Source organism: Maniola hyperantus, chromosome 4 (assembly GCF_902806685.2).
Source record: "Maniola hyperantus chromosome 4, iAphHyp1.2, whole genome shotgun sequence".
NCBI lineage: Eukaryota > Metazoa > Arthropoda > Insecta > Lepidoptera > Nymphalidae > Maniola > Maniola hyperantus.
Window position 1 is genome coordinate 8,151,748 of NC_048539.1, and position 25,471 is coordinate 8,177,218.

Genomic DNA, 25,471 nt, shown 5'->3' on the forward strand with positions numbered 1-25,471 from the left:
CTTGTTTATTGCTGCGGGCTATCGGTGCAGGTTTGAGCTTCACGTCCTATATACTCGGTCAGTTTCTCCTATTAAAATATATTTTCGGATTTTTCCCCTTATGTGTGCTACCTACCTGCCAAATTTCATGATTCTAGGTCAACGGGAAGTACCCTATAGATTTCTTGACAGACAGACAACGAAGTGATCCTATAAGGGTTCCTTTTTTATTTTGAGGTAGGTACGGAACCCTAAAAAGAATAGAAAACTTAACATAAGTCCCGGTAACAACTGTACCAAGTTTCAACTGCGCGAACGCATAGGTATAACGGACCAACTGACAGACAAACATTAATTTATATAATACTAGATGATGCCCGCGACTTAGTCTAGAACTCTTAGATTTTCCGGGATAAAAAGTAGCGATGACAAAAAATACAGAGGTAGATTGCAACCCGGGGACCGACATAGGCTACGTTTAATTCCAGAAAACCTAAGATTTTTAAAAACCTAAATCCATGCGGATGAAATCGCGATCTTCATCGGGTTTTTTATTAATAAGTATACCTATTGTTGTTGATAAAATATATTTTATATGTATTTTTTACTGTTTAAATGTTCCTTTTCAGGATTACTCGCATTTTGACTTTCAGAATGTTTATGTTGCTCGGATAAATAAAAAATACGTTAGATCATTAGATAGGTACATTTCAACGGTTATCAGCTTAAAAAGTAATTTTCCACACTTATCAACGATTGTTACGTGACAGATACACAATTATCTTATAATGGATTTTTTGTCTACCTACTATGTAAAAGATTGATATAAAGGGTTTTCTCGACTGGTTATACTAAATAGGTAGGTGCTTTCAACTGTAACACAAAGAATAGCAAGTTTTTTTATCTTTAACTAAGAATCTGGCCTCTAAACTAGTCAAGGGCAAAACAGGTTTGAATCGACATCTTGTTGATTAGGAGCGTATCTAGCTATACCTACATAGAAATCGAATTTTAACAGCTCAAAAGTCAAAACTTTTCCGGTTTCTTTGTAGGTATCTACATACAAAAATAAAAACACGTTATTTATTTTATTACTTCATACCTACAAAATTTCAAGATGTTTAACTATGAACCTACATCACACAAAATGTGGTGGTTGGGTAGTTATTAGATACGGCTTTTCTGATTAGAAGAAGCCAAAATTTTATTCATTTATTTAATTTTTATAAAAAAATGAAAACAATGGTTTCTTCGTGCTCGTAAGCGCCGATAGTCCGCGACGGGTTGAGATAGAAATCGGAGTATGAGACGAGACGGCGCCCCGGACACCCGCACGTCCCCCGTGATCGCCCGCACCGGGCTAGCGCGGGGGCTGTGTAGTTGTGCGGGGTGTTCCCTCCCCGATTTCCATCTCGACCTGTCGCGTACTGTATCTATGTAACTATTTAGATGAGCTAAAGTAATATACTTATTTATCTATGTATAATTATTGACTATTAAGGAAAAGGTAATGCGCAATAGGTATCTGTTCAGAAAACAATTAATTCAATATAATTCTGTCTAGGTATATACCTAAACTATACCAGTTTTTAATTGCTGAGTAAAAGAATTAGATAACTACTAATATTTTATTACACATCAGTAATCTCAGGCGATTGAAAAAAGTGGAAAAATAATAGCAAATGCTCGCGTCTTCGTTATAGCGAGAGACTTTCAAAGATATCTTTAAATTATTTAGGTATTATTAAATATTAATATTTTTTCAGGTTTTGTGGGGTTTTTATCAACTTCTAATAACGGTGTTTTTCGAGGGGCTGATCGCACTGCGGAGCTTCGGAATTTTTAAGGCAGAATGTTTCGACGCGACGGACGCCGAGACGCACGTTTATTTATATAGCTACATACAAAAAGACTTATCCTGACTGACAAAATGATTTATAAACGCACAGCCATTGTACAGCCAAAGCAAAATTTTGTCAGTTAGGTTTCTTTAACAATGTATGGGCATTCACTAAAAAAGGATTTTTGGAAATTCCACCCCCAAGGGAATTATGAATTATGAATTGGGGGCACATTGGGGGTTATGAAAGTCCATCATTTTTCAAGTTACTTATATCCATGAAAATTTGTAGGTATTTGGGCTTTCGATTAAAATTAATGAAGAAATAGATAGGTACCTACCTGCATGTTTCACGAATTTTGAAATTGCACCCCTAGTAGGGTACGATAGGGGTTGAAAATTTGTATAAAAGTCTATCATTTCAAGTTATAACTATCAAAATCAGATTTTAGGTTTTTGCTTTATTTAAATTAACAATTTCCGAGTACCTAGATACAATTTAAAACCAAGAGACCTTACAAGATATCAAACAAATCTGATATTTTGCATTTACTGTAGATCCCTATTGGATTATCGATAAATACTAATAGGTATATATAGCACATAAATGTAGATAAATGGTCTATATCAGTAGGTAGGTAAATGTTTATAATTTCCGATGCATTTTTATGCACATTGCATAAGCAAAAGAATGAGATTATGTTTAGCAGTGAGTAAGCAAGGAAATTACCTTTGTTTGATGTCCTTGCAAGGATTTTATAATGCCTATGTCGTACCTACTATCCAGAGACGTGCAAATAATAATGCGAGAGTGTGTCTGTCTGTCTGGTAGCTTTTCACTGGTCATCCAATTAGCCGATTTTGGCAGAGATAGCTTGCATCCCGGGAATGGACATACTTACGGTACTTTTTTTCCTAGAAAATAAAAGAGGTTTCCCACGGGATTTTTAAAAACCTATAATTTGAAACATAAGTCGCGGGTTCTACTTATTTGGTACAGCGAGATAGCTCCGTGGACGAATTGCTATAGAGTAGGAACTTTTGTCCCGGAAAATGGAAGATGGGGATTTTTGAAAACCTAAATAATAGCTCGATTTGAAATAGCTCATTTATTATTAAGACCTGCTATTAAATAGGTACCAATCACAGATAAGCTTATTCACTTATCTGTGGAACCAACCTACCTAACTAATGCTTACTCAGGCTTAGAATTCTTTGAATACCACTACTCTACCTATCGTAAACTCCGCAGTTCTTATTAGACAATACATACCTACTAAGGTTGTCATCTACCAATCCGCAGATGGCCAGCGTGGTAGACTATGGCCAAAACCCTTCTCTCTGAGAGGAGACCCGTGCTATGTAGTGAGCCGGCGATGGATTGATTATGAGGAAGGTTGTCATTGCTCTTACCTTAGATTTCTATTAGGTGCAAAGTTAATGCTAAGGCGACATGCCTGTAGAATTAAACCCATAAATTCAACCCATTAGAATTAAATGCATGGACGTCAGCGCATAATCGCTTACAAGACCTTTTTTAATAGGTACGTAGAGTTGTTCTTTAGAACCTAATAATGGTTTGGTAAGAAGATATACAATTCTATATAGGTAGAGGTCCTTTTCACACAACTTTTTTAACCGTGTATTAGGCACTCATTTACTTTTGAGTACCTAACCTAGAGGAATAGGATCCATGGATTCAAATTAAAGTAGGTACCTACCTACCTAAATACTTAGGAAAACTTCAGGAAGAAAATCTGGTAAAGTTGTAATATAGGCACTAACTCGTCTTAATTTATAAAATACCTAGGCAACAGAACATTCAGCTTGCGTAAATAATTTTTTATTTAAGAAAAACAAAAAAGATAACGGAGTTTATCTTATACTGTACCTATAACCTACGTGCCTTTATCATTAAATAAGTAAGTAGGTGTATACTTATATCAATTTAAACATATTATTCATTGTGTATTTTTTTCACTGTCTCAGATTTACTCACTCGACCCGCTCAGACTGTTCAGAAAGTTCACGGGCAACAGTGTCAACTTCCAAACATGTTGCATCATTGATTTCAAAGTCATTAGAACTTTTTTCCACAACATCTGTATTTTCAACTTGCGACAGTGTATCAAAGTCGATTTTTCCGCATGATTCAATTTCATCAGCATCCGACATCGCAGTCTTTTGTAAGGTCGCTGATTTTACGACATTGACTTCCTCGTTTTGTTTACTATCTGCAGTACACTTCGGTGCATTGTTAAGATTTAATTCGAGTTGATCTTTTGTCCTAAAAGACCATTTCTTTTTGAAGGACATAATATCACTTTATATGAATAGATCGATAATAATTTAAAGAGGTGAATTAATTAATACCGTATTTAATTTAATAAATTTAACGCGTCTCCGTTGGTTTGCACATGTTTTTCACTATTTAAAAAAAGTATTATATACTTAATAAATAATTCAGCTTGAAAGCTTTGTTAAACTATAGACATTTAAGGCTTTACTTTTCAGGAAAACAATACGTTACGACATCAAAATGATCACTAAGTAGATATATCGTCTAACGTTCAATGTTTAGCGGCCTAATCGGGTCAAAAACTTAATTGGTCATTAATAAAATACATAATGATGACACTTTAATTGATAAATTAAAGGATCAATCGTTAAAAATCGATTTAAATTCGAATGCAATGGAGCGTACATACCTCTGTCAAGTGGACGCGATCGTTACCGAGGTACACAAATGACTGAGTATACGACCAAGGGAAATCCACCTTGCGGTTCTTCGAATCATTTTTTTGTATCACGGATTCATATCCATACGTAAGCACTAGGTACATATATATTTCCGTTTTGAATGACTAAGAAAAGAAAAGGCGATAGCAAATATTTTGTAATAATACAAAAGAAAAATGATTTTCTCACACCGCTTCGCCATTTACTAGTATACTGGTGACACATTGAAATTGGACTTTATAAACTAATGTAGTCGCATAAATTATTTACAAATTCAACGTCACCGTTGTGTATTTTGATTTTTCTTGATAATCTGTATCACGGTTAATAGCGGTTTTATTTGTTTATTCCACGCTAGATGGTTTCCGCTGCTTAGTCCGCGTACATTTACTTAGGTTTTTAAAAATCTCGTGGGAATTATTTGATTTTCCGGGATAAAAGTAGCCTATATTCGTCTTCGGGATGGAAGCTATTTGTGTACCAAAAAGATGACACTCGCGACTTAATCTTCGTAGATTTTTTTAAATTTATACTTAGACTAGCGCTTGGCTGCAATCAGACCTGGTGGCAAGTGATGATGCAGCCTAAGATGGAGCGCGCTTGCCTAGAAGATACATATTTACTCTTGACTTGAAGGTACCCATATTATAATTGGAGGGGAAAACTGATGCTGGAAGGGTGTTGCAAATCTTAGATTTAGGTTATTGAACAACAACCGTGGGGACTCGGATTTTCCGGGATAAAAAGTAGCCTATGTAAAATGAACTGTTCTGTGTTCGTCCCTGGGATGCTGGTACCTTTGTACCAAACGTCAAAATCGGTTAAACGGATGGGCTGTGAAAAAGAATGAGACTCGAATAGGTAGATTGACTCGCATATTCAGAGATAATTAGCAAAACATTTTGGCCTCTTCAATCCTCTTGTTATTGACGACTAACATTGAGCTATTGGTTTTTTCTAAGTACCTACAAAAACAATTTACGCAATTCAAATTGTAATATCTATCAGGCACCTACCTATACCTACCTAAAGTCGTACTCTCATAACAACCTATTTAAATAACGTTATGTTTATGTACCTACATAAAACAACACAAACACGGGGTCTGTGTAAAAAGCTAATTTAATAATTGTAACACTGTACCAGGTACCTACACGTTGATCAATTACAACTACTTCGGTACAGACAGGTCGAGATGGCAATCGGGGTATGAGGCTAGGAGACGTCCTGCACACCCATACCTACGTCACCTGGATCGCCCGCACCAGGTCAGCGCGGAGGCTGTGCAGGTGTGCGGGGTGTCCCCACACCGATTGCCATATTGACTTGTCCCGTACCTACTATACACATATTCAATTGTATTTTTAACTCCGTTTTTAACCAGGCATATTATTTTTTAGTACAATGGGGCCACTAAAAATGGTAAAAGAAAAAAAATCTAAAATAAATAAACACCGATTTTACCAAACCGCGCTAGCCCGCAAGGGGTTAGCGCGGGGGCTTTGTGGGTGTGCGGGGCGTCCCCACCCCGATTGCGATCTCGACCTGTCGCGTACTGTACCTACCTAGTTACGTACCTATTTTTTCCTGTTTCATGTAAGTTTTGATAGACAACTTATTGGTTTATTAATTGATGTCAAATATATAAAGTTAGTTAGTTAGTAATATTGTGAGACTTCTATTAAATAGATGAAAATTGGCCATTATTCCTCCCTTTATCCCCGAAAATACAGATAATATTTAGTTCTTATAGGTCACAAGACAAGCTTATGAAAAGTTTAACACGGTAGAAAATCTCACAATATTGTGCCATCTATCGTACCCGATCCCTTTCCACGCGAGTTCATAATATCGTACTTTGCCCGGCTTTGTTTTGTCAAACTTGGCATAGCGGCGGAGATTCATATTCGGGTATCTCTCCGCGTTTATTATCCCAATATTACTTAATCATAATTCGTAAGTAAGTTTATTTTTTTATTTTTTTATTTATTTTATATCTAATTAGAACGGCAGTGCCACTTACACTAACTAGATGATTAATAATAAATTTAAATACAAATAAAGGTACAAGAAAAAAGACATAAAATACAAAACGATAAAAGATCAAAGAATTTTGAATATGTACGCTGAGAACATTGAATGACATATTCATGCAATGCTCTCAGCGTACTTCAGTAACTCCCGAACCAGTATTATATACCCATCATTAAATGGGTCCCATTGAGCATTATTGTCCAAAAGCGCGTTGAATGATGCTAATGAACGGGGTATAGGTGACATAGATCTAGCAACAGTGCGATGATGTGGGACCACGAAAAGTTTATTTTTTCGTGGACGAAGATTACTGTTGGATTCAGGGACACGTATGCGACACAGTTGGTTATGAAGTTCTGGAGCATTAACATCTCCTCGCAAAATTTGACACATAATTTTGAGTTGGTCGCAAATGCGTCTGACCTCCAGGGAGTTGAAACCTAAGCAACCTAACAGAAATTTGGTTGGGTATAGGAAAGGATAATATCCATAGCAACGTTTATACAGGTATCTTAGGAAGGCCTTTTGTACTTTTTCTAATATAAGCCCGTACTTTGCCTCGTACGGATGCCAGACACAGGTGCTTGTTTCGAGCTTGCTTCGGACTAAGGCGTAATATAGTAATCGTATTACCAAAGGACTATGGAACTCCCGAGAGTTGCGTATGTCGAAATAAGTACATAATACAATATGGTATGAGTTGTCAAAAAAACGCTGCGGCTCGACCACACTCCGCCATTATATGTAGTAGTTAGGTACCTTTCCCATAAAGAATATAGACAAAGGAGATAGGTAAATCAATAAGATAGCAGTACCTATGTATACCAAAAAGCTGATGGAAAGTAATGATGCAGTTTAAGATGGAAGCGGGCTACTCACTTGGAAGTGGTATGGCAATTTCATCAAAACCCATACCCCTGGCCTGGTTGGTTTCTACACGGAATCGTACCGGAACGCTAAATGGCTTGGCGGCACGGCTTTGCCGGTAGGGTGGGAACTTACCAGGGGTGGCCGAAGCCTCCCACTAGACCAGACCAGAGACAATTTAGAAAATATAAATTCCCAAATTGAATCTTATAAGACAACATAGTAACTAGTAGTAGGTAGTAGGTATATGTAGCATTTTTTTAATCATTAGGTTACTTAGTTTTTAAAAACTTCCACTTTTTTGACGATAACTCTAAAATTATCTCTGCAGATAATAATACATTATTACAACTGACGCCATTTTGTGGCATAGGTACAAGATGGCGTTAGTCAAAAGAAGGCAAGCAACCATCGTCGGTTGTAACTGTAACGGATAATATGAATCCCATCAAAAACATAACGTGTACAAAAATAGAAGTCTCACAATATTACTAACTAATAAATAAATAAATAATTAACACAAAATACCTAGTTCTTCTACCGTAAAAAGTTTTGAGATTAGAGCATCTATCTATATCCATCTATACTTATAATAAAACTGTAACTGGAAGATTTCTGTACATTAAATGTATTTTGAAAATTTTAATCGGAGGAAACATTAAGTATTATCGATATAGACCTCAAAACATTTTTTTTGGATTTTTTGTCTGTCTGCGCGCATCACGCGAGAACTTCTGAACGGATTTAAATGAAAAGTACGGTGGTAGTCGATACTCCGGGTTAATATAATATAGGGTAGTTTTTATCCCGAAAATAATTAGGTATTCGTCGGGATATGGGACCAAATTTTTTATCGATTTTATTGCATAACTCCGGAAAATTTGAACCGATTTTCACAATTCTTTTTTTTCTACAAAGGTCTGTCAGGTTGGTATCATGTACGTTAAGGTAAAGATTTGATAAACAGTATCGGAAATAGAGGACGGACTCCTCAATGGGCAACAGCAAATCAATCTCGATCACTATAATATAATAGCTTAGTAAAAAGTAGACTCTTAGCCATAATATATGTCGGCAGAGCTCTAGGATCGTCTTATTTCCTTCCATTGGGCGTTTATCTACAGGGTTATTATGGGTTATTCCCGTTGAGTCACACCCCCGTGTCTGTATAGGCCCATTTTTGTTTAGTTGAAGGGAAAAATATTTTCTTGTAAATCGATTGATAAATTGAAAACAAAGAATTAAAAACGATTTTTTTATTTTTATAAAACTTAAGACGTACATAGTAGCTACAAAAATACTAGCAGGAATAATAACACCAAGAATATAATATAATATTATCTAAAGTATGTATGTAACTAGAACTACTAATAATAATTGATAGAGTGACCGGACAAAGATATGGGTCGAATAATAATATAATCTGGCAGACAAATAGCCCACAATAATATGATTAGGTACTTATATTGTAGTTAACGTTATAATATAAGTCATCACTATGTAATGTAAAATAGCTGACTACTAGTACAAGTAATTTGCACATCCTAAGTTTTTGTGAGATAACATAATAATTTTGCACCTACCTACATGTTTATTTCTAAGTTTTACGCTGGCGATAGATGTACATATATCGGTTTCTATACTTAGTAAAGTATAATAAATAATTCGTACAAACGTAAACAAAGCGGGCTCTTACTGGACATGATCATAAAAAATTTGTTTCGTAACGATTCTAAATACTTAATCATAATTTTTCCGTTTTTGCAGTCGTCTTTAGCCATGCTAATCATGTGCTAATCGTAATATTTTCTTTCTTATAACTATTGATTAATATTAGTACAAAATTGATTAAAATTAGTAAAATTAGTAACTACAAAAGTAGTAATAAGAAAATTCTAAACATTTTGTGATGTGTTGTAATTCCATAAAATAAGTTTTATCAGGATGTAGCTGCCTTGGTTGATAAGTAATATATTACGTGAATATTTTTATTCCTCTTCGGTGAAATAAAAATATTCACATGTGCCGGATTCATCGCTTCACGTTTATTTCCTCGTATGCAAAGAATTGGTGGTATATTTTCCACAGTCAAATACCCTGCTAAAATTTATGTTTAGAAAACAACACTTAAAAATACATAGTGCTAGAAAAGCTTGATAAAAATTGTATTTAAGCTTAAGTGAAAATTTCGGTAAAAGTTCTAGAAAATAGGCCACAGATTTTTTCTAAGACATCATATTATTTGGGGTCTTTAAAATAATAGCTAGGATAAAATACGTATATCATCAATTAGGTACAGTTGACAACAGCTATGAATGAACTGAGTTCTAAATCTTGTCTTGACAAAGAACTATTATGAACTGGTCAAGACCAGAGTTTTATAGAAATCTCTTGGAGAGTATAGCTGTAAGCTGGTACAGAAGTAGGTACTACTTGATCATTTTTATTTGCAATGAATTTTTGAAGTAAACCAACAAAATGAGCACATTTAAATTGTAACCGCAATAGTCAACTTATCAAAATTATTTCGATTTATCAATCAAGTCAGTAATTAGTTAGTTAAAAAACCAGTGCTCTAGTATTGTTTTTAAAATTCTACTAAAAATAGGTAGTCTAACAGTAAGTTAAGCCTACCAGCACTGCACCAAAATAAAGTCTTATCGAATATGAATAGCTGCTGCAATATTAAATTTAGGTGGGAATTTTCTTTTATAAAATGCAATTTGCTACAAAAATCTAAGCTTGTAAAATATTTCAAAAGATTGACTTTATACCTACCAATAATGAAGTCATAATTCATAAATTGTCCTAATTGATCACTAAGATTATAACTATATAACTTACAACTATGTTATATAAATTTTGTGCAGCTCTTAATCTATATATTTATTGTACTAAACATTGAACAATTAATTGTGAATCACAATTCAAGTTGGCTTAAACATATTTTTATGCTTTCAAAAACTACTGCATTAATAGATATAATATTATGTACTTAGAAAAATTTCTTAGCCTTTGCTAAGAAAATTTTTAAGAAAAATATTAGTCATGTCTTCACATGACTAATATTTTGAGAAACGTTTGAGAAAATTACCCATTACATATTTTATTATAATAAAAATAGGTTAAGAAATAATGTGGTTAAATTTTTTGAACTGCTGTCATTTGTTGTGAGCTCTCTCTTAACTACTTTTACCTTACAACTATTTGATCTATCAATTCCTTCAAACATTTTCATTTGATTGTATAAATACTACCAAAATATACAATAGCAACGCTTAAATTTTAAACTTTGTTTCTGTGATGTAACACAAGAAAAAGGAAAAGAAGCACCAGTTGTATATCAGGCAGTTAAAGTTATGTTAGTGTTAAACTTTGAGCATTATCAAAATCTAATTTTTCCACTTTTTAGGGCTGCTAGATCAAATCTCTACACTCTACAGTAGAGATAAGTTGTCCTTTGTGCGCATCTTTTCATTGTACATAACTTATGGGTACATGAATAAATAAGACCAAAACTGGTTGCACAAGTAACGGTTTGTTACCTTTAATTTATAGATGTATGAATATTGGTTGAGTATAGCCCACTTGGCTTTTTATTGATGGTCAAATTTTAATGAAATTTTGACTATCTGACATGCAACAGGACCTCAGTAATTTGTAGTTTGATGCAACTTGTATCATAATACTTGAACTGGAATTGGAAGAATCTAGATCAAACACACATCAATATTAACCTACATAATATATTCTAACAAAGAGAATGGGACTGTGTAAATAAACAAAAATTTACAGTAATGCTTTAGCATAGTCAATTCCTTACACTAATTTAATTATGTAAATAAAATTCTCTAAGAATATTGTTTAACAATGTAAACTTAATTTAAAGGAATGTTGTGTTGCAGCAAAAAATAAGAATGAATACACTGGGTTTCAAATATATAAAATTAGTAATTAATTTACATGCACGTGGCAGTAAATATAACACATTGAACTTTAGAAAGCGAAGCTGATGATTTATTTTACTTATAAAGCTTAATGTGTAATACTTACAGCCGAGAACTGTGAGTTCTAGCATCGTTCACAAAATATCAGTCTTTTGATGTATAATTTTGATCTGTAAACACAATTGTGACATTTTAAAATGCAGTTACTTTTCTGCTTTGTCACATCTTGGTAGTGGCTTCGAGCGAGCGCAGCAAAGGCGCACGGGCCATATACTAGAATCTATCCTTAGAAGCGTGCAGGTCCGGGCTGGTGAGATATTGGAGCTCCTGCAACTCCTGGAACTTCTCATGGTCTCGGATGTGTGCATAATTTGCAGATAAGCACATCAAGTAATGCACCAAGCTCAATATCACAAGCAAGCATGACACCATAGCTAGGATAAACATAAACTCAGCTTTCTCCACATAATCTTTACAGAATAGCTTTATCTTGTGCGCCTCACATATCCTTAAATCCTCTTGTCTTACAGATGACGGAAACATGAAATCGAATTGAGTGAAGTCAATGCAAGTCGATAGTTCGATGTTTTTCGGCTTCGAACAGAGTTTCCAAAATATCGTGAAAAGGAATGTTGTTATAACTAAAAAGCCAAGTAGTATTAACCAAACGAATGTTAGTATGTATGTAATGATCATGAAGACTGCGCATGATATACGGCCGCCCACACGGGCTCTCCACGCTCGGTATACCTTTAGTCTCGTAGCACCTGTCGTGAGACACCCGAGGCACAACAACATGAATCCTAACGCCGCCATACAAGCACTGCCTACGATGAAAATCATTTGAAGAGCTTCAATCCAAATCAGTCGAAAGTGAAAAACTTCGTCAAACATTAATATCGAAAGCGCAGAACCTCGATACATCGTACCACAAAACACCCCCACGCCCAAACAGCACATTATTGTTGCTATGAGGGTGGCGTGAGGAACCCTCGTAAGGCATCTTTGACATCCGTCTCCCATTGTATTTCTGTATAGTTCTTCTTTCACTTCGATAATTGCAAAAATTCACTTTCCAACTTTAGTTTTCAGATTATTTTTTTATAAAATAACTTTCGAACCATTCGGAATGAGCACGGAATGAGTCAACGTCAGTCGTCAAAGTGGTTCACATCTGTCAAAATCAAAACTCCTCTATGATTCCTTAAGAGTAGGTAGGTAGGTACCTACCTAGGTATCACAGGTAGGTAGGTATACGATTTAAACTAATAGAGCTTGTAAGAGAGAAATATCTATGGTTTTACCGTGTACAGTCTACCTATTTTTAGCACAGAAAATGGCGGTGCTTGTTTATAGTATCACGTAGACGGAGTAAAAAATCTAGACAAAGGAACGTTTGCTTTCTCATTCACACTAAAAAGAGAGCACAGATAAAGTTACTAATGTGATAAAGAGAGACGCAGCTAACCTATTTTTTGTCCCTTATCGTGTAACCGATTTTTTTCAAGGAATACAACTTAAGTTGCAAAACAAACTTTGAGAATTCGTGGCATCATTGTATTTCTCAATAACTAGTTATTTACTTGTTTTCACATAAAAAACGTTTAATACAAATGTTGTTGATCGGTTAATACAAATATTGACTACTAAACAATAGTAATTGTACTGTAGGTATCGACCACGTTTACATAATATAGATAAAGGTAGGTGAGCCAACTCTAGCCAAGTCATGGCCATGTAGAAAATAGGTACCTACATCTACAGACATGGCTTATGAGCAGTCGACATGGGTAACATTGTAAACGTGTCAAACATTGTGACTCGATCTTAGATGAATGTATACTATCTCTATGGACTCGATAGCTTACCCGTCACGTCGTATTACGTGTACAAGTATTAGTGTTCTGTGGCAAGCATCGTCTGTGTGGCCGCCATGGGTCGCCGCTCTTTGAGCCGCTCTTAGTGTCAAGCAAGTGCCAAGTGCAAACAAAGGCTTAGGCCTCGTTTACGGAGACGCGGGGCGTCGCGCGTTGCGATGGGCGGCGCGGCCCGCACTGAATTTAAACATAATATTATGGCGTTGTATGAGTACGTTTACCGAGAAGCAATAGGCTACTTGACAATTTTTTTAAGTTGGTCTTAAATGGTTAATATTTGTCCTATTATATCAAAAAAATTAACACTATATTTTTTTGCGCCCTAAAAACCGTAAAACTTTAATTTAAAAAAATATTTTTCTTAGACAGGTGAAAACACTGTCGGCCATGTTTGGCCGATAGATTATCTGTGCTCTGACGTCATGCATTTGTAAACAACAGTATAACCCTGTGGTTATACTGTTACAACACCAGGGTTATACTGTTGTTTACAAATGCATGACGTCAGAGCACAGATAATCTATCGGCCAAACATGGCCGACAGTGTTTTCACCTGTCTAAGAAAAATATTTTTTTAAATTAAAGTTTTACGGTTTTTAGGGCGCAAAAAAATATAGTGTTAATTTTTTTGATATAATAGGACAAATATTAACCATTTAAGACCAACTTAAAAAAATTGTCAAGTAGCCTATTTTATACACGTTTGTTTGATGAGATGGAGCATTTTTTGCGGCCGAGCCCGCGGATGGCATCGACGCGTCCCACGCGGCGTTCATCGTGGCGGTGCACGCGGCGGCAATTCTCGATGAAGCGATGCCCGCAGCGGAACCTTCTGCCAGTCTTTATTTGGAAATCACATAACGCAGACGCGCCCGCCGCGTGCAATGCCGCGGGCACAGCGGCGGGCACCGCCACTCTTCCCGCCTCGCATCTCTATGAACAACATCGTATATTGCCATATGTTTCTGATTACGTGTGCGTTGCGAATTGCCGCTTCACACGCCGCCTCACCGTAAACAGAAAAAACGTACGACGCGCCGCGAGATGCCACGCTACACGCGACGCGCGACGCCCCGCGTCTCCGTAAACGAGGCCTTATTAGCACGTTAGTTCCTTGTCGCACTGTACAGATTATTAGCGCCAAGTGGTCAAGTATCCATAGAGTATCTACATGGTATCTACCTACCACACGTGCCGTGCCACGTATGTCAAAATTAGAAGAGTAAACGTCAGCTGTGTCACTTGTCAAACTGTGGTCAAATTTTGTAAACAATTTTGGAACTTCTAAATATTTTTAATTTTGTAAGAATTTTAGAGAAAACAGTTACAAACTAATCACTAAATAACTTGTTATGGTGGCCAAGCTTTGTATATAAACAATGGAGACCTTGTATCATCAAACGAGTCAACTAATACAGGAAACATCCAATTTGTTCCATAAGTTGGAGACCGATCCAGATTGGGAGGATATAGAAAACGCGATTCAATCGAAAATTAATACAATTAGTGCGTAAGTTCTTCGTCATCATCATGTCATCGTTTTCTTTTAGAATTAAGTAGGTATTTACTTTTGGCATAGGAATGGTTTTAGGAATGTTAAGTTACCATCAGGTTCTTTGAATTTTATTTTATTTGGTCTACATTCACTTGTATATGTATCTTAAATAACAAATAACGAGTGCTGTACGAAACTTTATTTATATACTTATATATTTTTTAAATTAATTTTTAACTTTATATTTCAGAAATTGTGAAAGGTTAGATGTTCTGGTATTCAAGACACCAATTAATCAAAGAGCAATGGCAAAAATGAGAGTTGACCAGCTAAAATATGACAATAAACACATTCAGGTACCTACCTAACTTATTTGAAGTATTTATTCAAAAGTTATCTGATAAATTATTTGATAAATCATACATTTCTTGAAAACTAAGAAATACACTGAAGGACATGCATGTTACTGTTTGGAGCCAAAACTAATACCAGCTATATATTCAGCTCAAGTCATTTTTAAGTAGAAGTAGCTCAGTTGAGTACCATACATAATGTTATCCTAATCCTAATAATGTTATGTTAATATAAAAATGAATCACTAAATGTGTTGGTCATCCCAAATCTTGAGAACAGCTGAACCGATTTCGCTAATTCTTTTTTTATAATATTCCTTGAAGTACGAGGAAGGTTCTTACGGAGAGAAAAAACATTTAAAAATTTGAATCCCCTGTTAGGCGGAATGAAGTTCGCCAGGGCAGCTAGTAATATTATGAATGTGAAAGTGGATGTTTGGATGTTTGTTACTCCATCACGCAAAAACGGCATAACAGATTTGGATGAAATTTGGAATAGAGATAGATTATACCCTGGATTAACACATAGGCTACCTTTTTCCCCGAAAAATCAAAGAGTTCCCTTGGGATTTTGATAAATGTTAATCCATGTGCACGAAGTGGCGGGCATTAGCTAGTATTACTATAAATTATAAATCAAATTATTTTGTAAACAACACATACAAATATAATAAACATTAAGTGAAAGATGTTCTTATGCCACAAAGCAAAATAAGAAGAAGAAAAAGGTGTTCTTAAAGCAAAGTAAAATATATTTTTATGTAAACAACAAAACAAGAAGAAGCTATAAAACAAAGTTAAGTAACAAAAACAATTTATCTCTATAATGCAGGCATCTCTAAACAATGCTTCAAACAAAAGGCGCAGGCGTGAGCAAGAGAAAGTGGAGAGGGAACAGTTGCTGAGCAGAAGGTTTGGCCATGACCACACAGAGATCACTGTTGACTACTTGGCACAAGAACAAAACTCCTTACATAATTCTCACAGAAATGTTGATGATATGATACATACAGGTATGGTATATTAATATGATATACTTATTTTTTATCCCTTGTGGCGTTATTGAAGGACTTCTTTTCGCAGTGAGAAGCGAAAAGTTAATGGAAGAGTAGTGTTTGACCAAAGATTGATTTCTGGCGGAAGCCAAATCCAATCGGCTATACCACAACCTTCGGCCGAAGACGAAGCCAAAGGCTTAATAACCCTAGCAAATTTAGTGTCTTGTTGAAGTTGTCTTCCATTGCGCTCTCGCGTATTCACTCGTAACTGTTCATTTAATTCTGCACTTGCTGTAAGCCTTTGGCTTCACCCCAAACTTTGGCACATTTTGGCTGAAGCCCTAACATTTGGCAGAAGGTAGTTTATTTTACTTGTCATTACGTGCAAAACAAGTAGTTTAATCTGAAAACAAGGTGTATGATTGCGCATTGCACGAAAAAGATCTCTGCCAGGCTTGTGTATTTAATCTGTAATCTATGACCTGTACAAATCTCCATGTTGTAACTTCAGATTGGACTTGTTTTGTGACCACTACACTAATTACAACCTGATGATACATGCCATAAATAAAAGCTGTGATAGCCTAGTGGCTAGGAGATCTGCCTTCTAATCGGAAGTCGGGAGTTTGATCCCGGGCACCTCTAACTTTTCGGAGTTATGTGCGTTTTTAGTAATTAAATGTCACTTGCTTTGTCACAGTGAAGGAAAACATCGTGAGGAAACCTGCATTTTGAGAGTTCTCCATAACGTTTTCAAAGGTGTGTAAAGTTTACCAATCCGCATATGGCCAGCGTGGTAGACTATGGCCAATAACCTTCTCACTCTGCGAGGAGACCCGTGCTCTGTAGTGAGCCGGCGATGGGGATGGGCATGATGACATGCCATTATAATTTTATTTGCGAATAAAGTTTTTTTTTACATTATCGAGTCGTTAAACCATGATTTATATTTAAAAAATCTCAGAGCAGATATGTATTTGAAGTGAAATTCACATACCTGTAAGAAAAAACACAGGTTGAAGGCCTCTTCCAAGGATTATGGCACAACTACTACGTCAACTGATGTCACACCACAAAGTACTGAGTTTAACAACTTTTTAAGTTAATAATTATATTATGTGCATCAATATGCCAAAATCTAGAATTATAAATATAGAGATATTAAACACGACATTTCCGGTAAGTTTCCTGTCCATAATTAATATAGTTAACATTAATTTGAAAAGTTACATTAAAACCTCTGGAATGATTTCAAATGATTACTTTTGAGCAATTTTTATGTAATAAATTATGATGATTAAAGTCGTGATGACATCAATTTAAAAGCATAGGCAGTTATGCAACCTTTGTTCTGATAAAATATTGATGCAATGATAATAATCTTTCTTAATATATAAAACACAAAAATGTTTCTACCTATGTCTGTTATAAACTTTGAACTATCCAACCGATGCGCCACAAACGGGTTTAAATAAGGCAATAATGAGAAGTTTTTTAATATATTTTTTTAGCGTAGCATACGCCGGGTATCCATTAGTCAAATATAATATAGATAACGCTAAGTGGCACTAGGTAGGTATCTTAAATTTTTTCTGTAGGTATTTTATGACTGCAGTCTTTTATAGAAGCAATTTCAATATCATCATCAACCCATCGCCGGCTCACTACTGAAAACGGGTCTCCTCTCAGAATGAGAAGGGTTTGACAACAGTCAACCACACTGACTGACTGACAGATTGGCGACTTCATAAACCTTTGAGAACATTATGGAGAACGCTCAGATCTCAGGCATGCAGGGTTCCTCATGCCTTAACGCAAGCAATGCTTTAACCGTGAAGGAAAAAATTTCCTTTTTTTAATAAATTTTTTTTAATATGATATTCTTAATTAATTATTTTAGTATCAATAAAATAGTATAACATAAATGATAACATAGATAAATTGATATTGAATTGCCTGTTGTCATATTGTAATAATAATATTAGCAAAGACAACGACAGTTAAATTGCCGTTGACTGACCATAGGCGCGTCCAAGAACGCGGCATCCTTTACCACCTTCAAAATCATGAAAATCGATTTTATTTTATTGCGATATGATAATCTTGAACAAATCAGTATGTAGATACGCTGTGTACATCCTTATAAAACTCACATTGAATTGTAAAACTCCTCCTTTTTGAAGTCGGTTAAAAATCGTTAAAATTAGCTTTCTTATTATATAGTTCGCGACAGGTTGACATGGCCATCAGGGTGGGGACGCCCCGCACAGCCGCACAACCCCCGCGCTAACAAGGTGCGGGATAGCGCGGCTGCTGTGCGAGTGTGCGGAGCGCCCCCACATCATACTCCGATTGCCATATCGACCTGTCGCGAACTATAACTACGTGATCTTTAATCGCATAAAATTAACTAGTAGTCTAGATAATTTTATATTGAACAATGATGATAATAACACGTGCAAGCGAAAAAACGTCGGATATTAAACGGTTTATAGGTTAATTTATGTTGCAGTCGACCTACAGGTTTATTGATGTACACAATATCCATACTTAATATTATAAATGCGAAAGTGTGTCTGTCTGTCTGCTAGCTTTTCACGGCTCAACGGTTTAACCGATTTTGATGAAATTTGGTACAGTTGTAAAGTTTGTTTGTAGGAAACAAACAAACTTTACATCTTAATAATATTAGTATAGACTAGCTTATGCCCGCAACTTCGTCCGCGTGGACTACACAAATATCAAACCCCTATTGTATCCCCTTACGGTATGAATTTTCAAAAATCCTTTCTTAGCGGATGTCTACGACATAATAGCTATCTGAATGCCAAATTTTAATCTTGTCCGTCCAGTAATTTGAGCTGTGCGTTGATATATCAGTCAGTTAGTGAGTCACCTTTCCTTTTACATATTTAGACTAGCTTATGCCCGAACTTCGTCCGCGTGGACTACACAAATTTCAAACCCTTATTTCACCCCCTTATGGGGCTTGATTTTTCAAAAATCCTTTCTTAGCGGATGCCTACCTCATAATAGCTATTTGCAATTCTGCATGCCAAATTTCAGCCCGATCCGTCCAGTAGTTTGAGCTGTGCGTTGATAGATCAGTCAGTCAGTCAGTCACCTTTTCCTTTTATATATTTAGATTAGTATATTGTAGGCACTAGGCAATACGCATACAGACTGTCGTACCTGTAAATGATTTACGCACATGGGGCGTGATTGTAGAAACTTGAAAGCTTATACGAGTGGTTTATTCGTTAGAGCTAAAAAGACATAGGTAATAATCATAGTTTTGACTAGATATCATCTATCCTCCTCGACTTTATGCACCACAATGAGCATTGCGCTGAGACTACGTTCTTTCAACCGGATCCAACCCATGCTGCCGAATCCAGGTAAAGCCGTTTGCCTCCATCTTCCCTTCTACGTCGCTTTACGCCTTCTAAGCAACTACTCCTTAAGGCTGACCTCGACTAATATACCTACTACTTTTGTAACATCATGTGTTCGGCGTAACGTATCTAGTTTTACTTTTTGTGGCAGAGGTCGAAGATAGAGACTTCTTTAACGAGAGTGATGAGGGTTCAAAGAGCATTTCTTTATCCCACACATTTTTTTTCTCAGAAAATAAGGAACGTCTGGCGGCACTGGGATCTTTCACCATATTATATGTAGGTACATATAATATGCCAATAGACTAACTTGTTTTAGAGTTGACAGTAAATCCGTGATTTCCTTGAGGACTGTCCCACCTCGACCCGATCCACTTCTGACTAACGCAGTTAGAGTACCTGCGATGCAATGCGGTTTAACTTTATTCAACTAATAGACCTTAACATTGAAGGGCCGGTTGGTTCGACCACACTAAGCACGAAACCAACAACTGTACAAGACATCAATTGAAAGCCAACGTCCTTACGCGTATACAAATCATTAGTAATACAATCCCTACTTTTCTCTACTATAGTATAAATGCAAAAGTGTTTGGTTGTTAGTTTGTCCTTCAATAAAGCGGAAACAAAGCAATCGTCGTGATTTTTTGCATGGAAATAGAGTGACAGGATAAATAGGGACAGTGCTGCCTGCCCGTACGATAATGATAAGAGTGTGCATGGACTACACAAATTTCAAAACCCTATTTTACGCCCTCGGGGGTTTCGTTTTCAAAAATACTTTCTAAGCGGATGGATGTCTACGTCATAATAGGCTATCTGCCTGCCAAATTCCAGCCCGATCCATCCAGTAGTTTGAGATATGCGTTGATAGATCAGTCAGTCAGTCAGCTTTTCCTTTTATATATATAGACTAGCTTATGAGCGCGACTTCGTCCGCGTGGACTACACAAATTTCAGACCCCTATTTTACGTACGAGCTATGCGTTAATAGATCAGTCAGTCAGTCTGTCAGTCAGTCGGCTTTACCTTTTATATATTTAGATAAAGATAAAAATCAAACATTCTAAACGCACTAGATGACGCCATAGGCACTAAAATTGAAATATAGATCAAGGGATGCATTAGATCTAGACTTTAACCGAAAGCACTAGGTTAGGTAGGCAATTCTGCGTGTGCTTGCTTATATAGAAAACTAACGACCCGCCCCGGCTTCGCACGGGTAGCTTGATACAATTTTCGTAGTAATCTCTAATTTTATTGATAACAAAATGTAGGTAACCTATGTCACTCAGGAATAATGTAGATTTCTACTGGCGAAAGAATTTTCAAAATCGGTTCAGTAGTTCCAGAGATCACCCCCTACAAACAAACTTACAAACTTAACCTCTTTATAATATTAGTATACATTGCATACCTACAGGTTTCATTTTAACTCAGTTATTTTAATTACACGAGTCTCTTATGTTCTACTCATTAAAAACATGCACTCGTCCAACACAAGGTTATAATTTTGTTCAAAAAGAAAAACGTTGAAGTTAATAAAGTAGTTTTAAAGATAATTTGAAAAACTAAATAGGTACCCATTTCTAGAATAATCTGGGTATTTAACTTAATTACCTATATTAAAATGAATGAACTTTAACATTTTGAATTATAAAGATGATGATATGCTAATGTTTTTGTGCCCCATCATACCTAAACTAGGATTGCGTCAAGCGTATAGATACATCTTCTTTTAACAGCTTCGCACATGAACAATAAGTTCATCATATTAATAGGATGACTGGTCGAGCGTGAGAGCATGCTATTGCAATTAACATATTATTTTAGTGGCGGGACCATCTCGCTCTTGACTCTTGAGTAGGTATCAAGAGCGAGATGCGTGATGTGCGAACAACACGAATCAACGTTTAGTATTACAAAATTTAACAAATCCAATTATCGTATTACATTAGTATTTGAAACTATTTCACAAGTCGATAGCGTTAGTAGTTACTGACAGACGGACGGACAGACTAAGTCACACCTAAGGAACCCTAATAAGGCAAATTCTCGCACCGCTGCACTGTGAGTGGTCGCTTAAATAATAAATATTTTTTGTACGGTCTACCTAGGCACTAATAAAATTAATTAATAATTTTTGTTCGTTTATATAATAAAAACCAATGATAAAAAATTGGCAGTCAAGTGGGAAGTGGCCAAAATTGCCTATAGGATAATTTATGCTAATACGTGGCGGACCGGGCGGGTGAGCCGTGCCGCGTCCGAGGCACCGGATTGGGAATTTGTATGAGGTCAAATCAGACCGCGCCGTGTCCGAGTCATCAGAGCCTGGTCCGTGTCTCGTCCGTATTACGTTTCTTCATACCAAATTACAATCCGTGTATCGTCCGCGCGTCTGAGGTGCCTCGGACGTTGCATAGTAGCATAAATCAGCCCTTACGCGGCCAAAAACGGTTTCATTTCAAAAATTATTATTATTATAGATTCCACATTATTATTGTCACAGTAGCGCCGCATTTGTTCACTATTCGCCCGTGGGTGTCAATAATTTTAATTTGTAACTTACCACATTTTTGATTGGTCTATCACAGAACTACTATACTATATCAATGGCACTCAACACGTCTTTTTCAAAGTTTGTTATGTTTGCAACACTGGCTGTATAACATCAACGTAAAACAATGTTTGTGAATTATTTTCAAACGTTTTTGTGCAAACTACACGTGCGTGCAACTTAAACTGTTTGTTGAAAACCACTCGCTCTATACACCTTCCACGAGACAAATGCTTAGTGTGGAGCTAACTCAAGACATCGCAATGAGTCTGCTCATTGTATCCAGCTAAGGGAATAATATTATTATGTTAATATTATAATTCCATAAACTTTTTGTTTAAGCTTATTTTTTTAAAGTTGGTAAGTGTTCATTGATATCAGTTTTCCCACAATACAACCTTGAGTACACGAATAATACCCAATTACCAAAAGTCGACAGAAATTGAAACTAATTATCGTTGTTTTAAACAATTAGCTGAGATTCAGGAAGTGGTTATCTTATGACATAATCTATTAATTTATGTATATTTTATTACCTACTCAGCTGACCCGTCCTTGCTTGTAGAATTTCTCTGTAACTTAGTCTCTTAATAAGTACCTTAATGTTCATATGTCAGTCAATCAGCTTATCCTTTTATACAAGTATGGATTTGAGAGGAACAATAATTCCACATAATGTTTTCATGTTATGCTATTGTATTGCAATGCACCCAATTTTGTAGAAAAAAATATCTACACATAATATTATGATGAGGTAACGTTTTTTGGATGTGTAGGTAATCTCTGGAAGTAACGATCCAATTGTGAAATTCTTTCACTGATACAGCATTATCCCTGAGTACTTTAAGCTGTAAATTATACCTAAACTAGTTTATAATCGCGACTTCGTCTGCGTGGACTATACAAATTTTAAACCTCTATTTTACCCCCTTAGGGGTTGAATTTTTAAAACTCCTTTCTTAGCGGATGCTTCCGTCATCATAGCTATCTGTATACCAACTTTCAGCCCGATCCGTCCAGTAGTTTGAGCTGTGCGTTGATAGATCAGTCAGTCAGTCAGTCACCTTTTCCTTTTATATATTTATATATGTAGGTACAGCGGAGGAACTATCAATAAGCAGTAAGGAGAAAATTTTAGATGATTGCCTCAACACTAACGTATAGTCCGCGACAGGGCAAGATGGCAATCGGGGAGGGAACGCCCCGCCTCATACCCCGATTGCTATCTCGACCTGTCGCATACGTCATTTTAGAAAAGTATAGATAAGTCAACTATTTGAAAAAGATGCGTCGCGTAGCTTTGACTCTACTAGTGTATTTTAAAAAATCTTTAAGAATAGGTACAAAGGATTGTATTTACGTCATAACTTAATAAGGAAGTAAATGCCATGAGAAACCTTGAACTTGCTAGTGCACTTGCGATAATTATACAATAATTCCACGGTATGTACCTACCTATATCATTAACGTGACAACGATTGTTTTTCGTTCTTCTAGTTTACCGTATCGATTTATTTATTTTTTATTTACATAGCCTGGCCACCGCGGCCCGGCTTTGGTTGCACACGGCCAAGGTTCACCAACCACGCTACTTAAGTTTACTTTTATGAAAATATAGTAGATAATAATATCTATCACCCATTGCAACCCACGACTACGGTGCTATGAGAGATGAAGTTCGAGCTGTCAAGGGCAGTAGCGAACAACCCTCTTTCTTATTCTTTTCGCTGAAACTTCACGAGCTGTCCAGCAAAATACACATCACTATTAACTTTCGATGCCGTACGATGTTGTCTTGGTTTGCATAATTCTACTACTGGATTCCACATATGTACTTGCTAGGTTAAAACCATCGCTTGAAATTCTGGTGCGAATTTCAATTGCTTCGTGCACTAGTCTAGGTATATAGTGGCGGTTTGTGGAGAGAACTCGAGGGTTGTGGGGTTCAATCCAATGTTTTGTGCCTGGCTGGAGAATATGCTCCGCGATTGCAGACTTCTGAGGATCGTTGTTTCGCACCGCTTTGATACGTTCTGATATTACCCGAGTCGCTATGGGTCTCTTCGTTTGACCAATATAGGAGCTCCTACAGCTAAACTTCATCTCTCTTAGCACCGCAGTCCCGTCGTGACCACGACCTGCACGGGTCGTGGTTGGGTTGAAATATCGACAAATAAAAACATCAAATTAATCGTGGCATGTACCCGAAATCTACATTAAAATATTATGTCGTTAAAACCACAAAATAAGCTTAAATTCATCAGTATAGATAATACTAAAAATGAAGATAATAATAGTAACCATTCTTTGTTACAGGTTCAAATATTTTGCAGACGTTAAGATATAACCGAGAAACGCTAAAAGGAGCGCACAAGAGAATAATAGACTTGGCTAATACGCTAGGCCTATCCAACGCAACCATTTCATTAATCGAAAGACGAGTGTCCCAAGACAAATACGTGCTATTTGGCGGAATGTTAATCACATTGGCTGTGATTGTGCTTGTGATCATATATGTTGTGTGAAGGCTGGCGTCCACTAGGCTCACCGAGCCCAGTCGAATCGAATCGCAATAATTCACCATGTGTTTTTACTATTGAACTGCGTCGATCAGTGACGCAATGCAGTGCACCGAATCGAATAGTTTATCATATTTTCAATCAATGCGTTTCGGCTCGATTCGGTGCGCCTCGTGTCGACTCCAGACTTAGAAAATATTTTTATAGTATAATAATCCTACGAAGCATACTATACCTATAGTACGCGACAGATAGAGATGGCAATCGGGGTAAGAACGCCCCGCACACCCGCACAGCCCCCGCAATAACCCGGTGCGGGCAAGCGCGGGTGACGTGCGGGTGTGCGGGGTGTCCCCCGCCTCATACCCCGATTGCCATCTCGACCTGTTGCGTACTATACGTACCTACTATCAATGTAAAATAATAATAATTGGTACCTTTAATCAGTGGCGTGCACAGGATTTCAAGCCAGGGTATGCATTTTGGCATGAACTTATTTTCCGGCAGGTTATAATGATAAATAAGCATTGATTTACTACAACGTGGGTAAGCAGTGCGTTTATGCCTATATGAGCTGCACGCCACTGCCTTTAATGTTTTGCGATATAAGGAGATAAACATAGCTTTAAGTATTTATGCATTTTGAAGAGAGATAAATTGTTTTTATATGGTTTTTTCGGTAGTTTTATTGTGAGCTGCGATTACAGCACTAGATGCGCCGCGACGCAAAAGGTTAAAAACGCAAAATTGATGCCCGCGACTTCGTCCGTGTGGATTAAGGTTATTAAAAATCCCGTGGGAGCTCTTTGATTTTCCGGGACAAAAAGTAGCGTATGTCGATCCGTCAAAACTTCGTCAAAATCGGTTG

The 25,471-nt window shown here is 36.5% G+C and overlaps 3 protein-coding genes across 5 annotated transcripts in view; 1 reads left to right on the forward strand and 2 right to left on the reverse strand.

The window, feature by feature from the left end:
* LOC117997054 (multiple C2 and transmembrane domain-containing protein-like) overlaps positions 1-22,295 on the reverse strand; it is a 47,166-nt gene extending 24,871 nt beyond the window's left edge. The window contains exon 1 of one of the 3 annotated variants that reach the window (XM_069498311.1): positions 22,097-22,295. In XM_069498311.1, coding sequence (XP_069354412.1) covers positions 22,097-22,101 — 5 coding nt within the window. In that variant the 5' untranslated portion in view covers positions 22,102-22,295. Of the gene's footprint in view, positions 1-4,527; positions 4,762-17,126; positions 17,342-22,096 lie in introns of those variants that run through there. The other 2 variants (XM_069498312.1, XM_034985229.2) reach the window with 2 other exon arrangements.
* Positions 11,450-12,568, reverse strand: M6 (neuronal membrane glycoprotein M6). Its single transcript, XM_034985241.2, has one exon. The coding sequence runs from the start codon at positions 12,427-12,429 to the stop codon at positions 11,680-11,682; it is 750 nt and encodes a 249-aa protein (XP_034841132.1). The 5' UTR covers positions 12,430-12,568; the 3' UTR covers positions 11,450-11,679.
* On the forward strand, positions 14,504-25,242 carry Membrin (golgi SNAP receptor complex member 2). The gene is made up of 4 exons (XM_034985250.2): positions 14,504-14,793; positions 15,029-15,134; positions 15,964-16,144; positions 24,401-25,242. Exons 1-4 carry the CDS (start codon positions 14,663-14,665, stop codon positions 24,607-24,609), a joined length of 627 nt encoding a protein of 208 aa, XP_034841141.1. The 5' UTR covers positions 14,504-14,662; the 3' UTR covers positions 24,610-25,242.
* The last annotated feature ends 229 nt before the right edge of the window (positions 25,243-25,471 follow it).